This window comes from Mus caroli, unplaced genomic scaffold (genome assembly GCF_978045245.1).
Source record: "Mus caroli unplaced genomic scaffold, Mus_caroli_1 scaffold_3, whole genome shotgun sequence".
NCBI lineage: Eukaryota > Metazoa > Chordata > Mammalia > Rodentia > Muridae > Mus > Mus caroli.
Window position 1 is genome coordinate 67,149,019 of NW_028227258.1, and position 3,318 is coordinate 67,152,336.

General features: G+C 42.3%; 1 protein-coding gene across 1 annotated transcript; it reads right to left on the reverse strand.

The window, feature by feature from the left end:
• Positions 1-1,826: 1,826 nt before the first annotated feature.
• Positions 1,827-2,924, reverse strand: LOC147005531 (TD and POZ domain-containing protein 1-like). Its single transcript, XM_085835280.1, has one exon. It carries the CDS (start codon positions 2,922-2,924, stop codon positions 1,827-1,829), a length of 1,098 nt encoding a protein of 365 aa, XP_085691406.1.
• Between the last annotated feature and the right edge of the window lie 394 nt (positions 2,925-3,318).

The following is a 3,318-nucleotide window of genomic DNA, read 5'->3' on the forward strand; positions in this document are numbered from 1 at the left end:
ACAATGGAGTACTACTCAGCTATTAAAAGGAATGAATTTATGAAATTCCTAGGCAAATGGTTGGACCTGGAGGGCATCATCCTGAGTGAGGTAACACAATCACAAAAGAACTCAAATAATATGTACTCAGTGATAAGTGGATATTAGCCCAGAAACTTAGTATACCCGAGATATAAGAGACAATTTGTAAAACACATGAAACTGAAGAAGAACGAAGACCAAAGTGTGGACACTTTGCCCCTTCTTAGAATTGGAAGCAATCTCCCATGGAAGGAGTTACAGAGACAAAGTTTGGAACTGAGACAAAAGGATGGACCATCTAGAGACTGCCATATCCAGGAATCAATCCTACAATTAGCCTCCAAACGATGACACCATTGCATACACTAGCAAGCTGAACAGACCCTGATATAGCTGTCTCTTGTGAGACTAGGCCAGGGCCTAGCAAATACATAAGTGGATACTCATTGTCAGCTATTGGATGGATCACAGGGCCCCCAATGGAGAAGCTAGAGAAAGTATCCAAGGAGCTAAAGAGATCTGCAACCCTGTAGGTGCAACAAAATTACGAACTAACCAGTACCCTGGAGCTCTTGACTCTAGCTGCATATGTATCAAAAGATGGCGTAAGTAGGCCATCACTGGAAAGAGAGGCCCATTGGGCATGCAAACTTTATATGCCCCAGTACAGGGGAACACCAGTGCAAAAAAGTGGTAATGGATGGGTAGGGGAGTTTGGGGGAGGGTATGAGGGACTTTTGGGATAGCATTGGAAATGTAATTGAGGAAAATATATAATATATATATATATATATATACACATATATATATATATATGTGTATATATATATATATATATATATAAAGAAATTTGAAAACCACTAGATGAGGTTATATACATGTGTAATGAATCAATCCCTTCAAATGTTTTCAAAATAGATGAAACATTTTTGCATGTGTTGACCCACAAACACTTCTCCCAGAAGGAGTAGACTCCCTCCAATTTGGCCTGCACTTCTTAGTTGTCATAAGAGCGTGATGGTGGAGTTCTAATTTGCCACCATTAAATTCCAAGAAAAAGGACAATGAGTTTCTACTACTGGTGGGACAGCAAGGGTTCTGCACAAACATCCACAGCTCAGCTTGGCTACTTAGACTACATGTCACTTATCTTAACATAAACATCTCTGGAATCCAGAATGATTTCAAAAGTTTTATTCATATTAAAAATTATTTGCTTAAAGATTTGTCTACAGAAATGTTTGTGGCTATGGAGACCAGAAGAGGGCGTCAGATCCTCTGAATAACCAGTTACAGGTGGCTGAAAACTCCTCTGTGTGTGCTGGGAAGTTAAACAGAGTTCTCCGAGAGAGCAGTAATTGCTTTTACAGCTGAGTTCCCACAAATGAGTCTTTCAAAAGAAACTCTACACTGTTTTTCCTTCTCTGATGTGTAAACACTCACGTTTGATTTCCCCTTTCCTCTGACTATGGTCATCTGTTCTGCTCAGTCCACTGTAGATAGATTTCTTCAAAGAAACTCAGTTGGCCCATGCTTAGGGCCAGCACCTAAATTATTCAGTTTGCAAGACATTAGGCAAGAATCACACAAGAATATCAAAAGTGTAGATGTCAGGTAGAATGTCCCAGACTGCAGTGCTGCCCTTCCTACACCCACTATTTAACCATTTTCCAGGTGATTTAAATCCTCATCCACCATGATGCCTTTCCCCAGATTCAATGTAAATTCTTCCCCAATACCATAGTCTAACCAGAAGTCATTGGTAAAAACACTAGTTGTTGTTGCTGTTGGAAGAAAGATGTAAATCATAGCTGGTTAGATCCTGAGATCACTTTCGGCTCCAAGAAAGAACACTGTGCAGAAGCCAGGGACTGGAATGCTTCAGCCACCAAGTGGGGATGAGACTCCACCATTGACTTCCACTCTGAGGTCTCACAGACCTCAGAGGCATAAAAGGCAATGAAATCAAGGGCCTGAGTCTTCAGCTTCTCTGTGCTGTGCAGGTCAGCCAGGATGAGAGTGTGTGCAGCATTCTTCACAGAGAGGTTCCTACAGAGGGCATTCTCACACAGGACCTTCAGGCTCACCAGGCCATACTTGTCAGCAGCTGCCAGCACATCACAGGCCATGGAGTGGCTGTGGAGGTGTGGTGCCTTCCCCGTGTAGATGAAACCCATCATCTCCTTGAAGACTTGGGGATTCAGGTTATGGATCTTAATAGGGGTCTTTAGACTCCCCTTCATTTCATGTTCAAACATGGCTCTGAAAACTGGAGAGCGAGCTGCTAGGATGGCCTTGTGAGCCCTGAATTCATGGCCAGCTACCAACAGACAGCAATCTGTGAAGAGGGAATTCTCCCATAGCTCTCCTAGGTCATCTGTCAACATGTGCCTTGGATCCTTGATTGCAGGTGTTATGTTTTGTCTAGGCATGTTATATGTGCGTCCTACTATGGTCACCTTGCAGCAGATGGTGAGCTGATCTTCAGGGAGAAGGCAATTCCGATGGGAGAGGAGGAGATCTCGAAGGAGAAACTTTTTGAATCCACTCTGTTCATATGTCAGAAAGCATTCGACAGTGGGGCTCTTTGTTTTTTGATATTTCTCTCCTTGGGAATTTATGATCCAGAACTTTAACGTTGCCCAAATGGGGCTCTGCAGATGGCTGAGCAAAACTACGTAAACTGACAGGTAATCTTTGCTTTCTTTATCAACCCCCTTTGGGTATACCCTCAAACACCATGCCACTTCCTTATTCTCCTCTGATGAGAACACTGGGCTTGTAATCCTTCTCTGAATTCCCCCCATGCAAAATGAAAAGTTGCTAATGGTCCATTTATAGCAGAATTTCTCAACACTGCTCTGTGTGGAGCCCCAGTTCTCGAATTCCATGTCCTCTGACATTTCTGCTGGAGGATTTGTGGAGGTTAAAGTTGGTCTGAGAAGAAGAAGTAGAAGTTCTTTACTCTTCTTCCTGTTGAATAAAATTATAGGTCACTTTAGATTTTATTTTGAATTTCTCTTAGATCCTCTTTCTCTCTCCCTCTCTCTTTTTCTGTCTTCTTTTTCTGTCTTCCTCTGCCTCTCCTGTCTTCTCATCCATACTCTACTCCACTTCCCATGCTATAAATAAACTTTTATCTCTACTAATCCTTTTATATGGCTGTTATCTGAGGGGGAAGGATGCCTCAGCACTGGCCCACCAGGGTACCACTCCCTACCTCACCATACCTTCCTGGGATTCATTTGTAAAAACACAACATTGATATTGTGATACAGATTTAAAAACTTGCAAGTT

Excerpts from the sequence above, each read along its gene's own strand:
- LOC147005531 (XM_085835280.1), bottom strand. The coding sequence starts at position 2,924 with ATGTCAGAGGACATGGAATTCGAGAACTGGGGCTCCACACAGAGCAGT.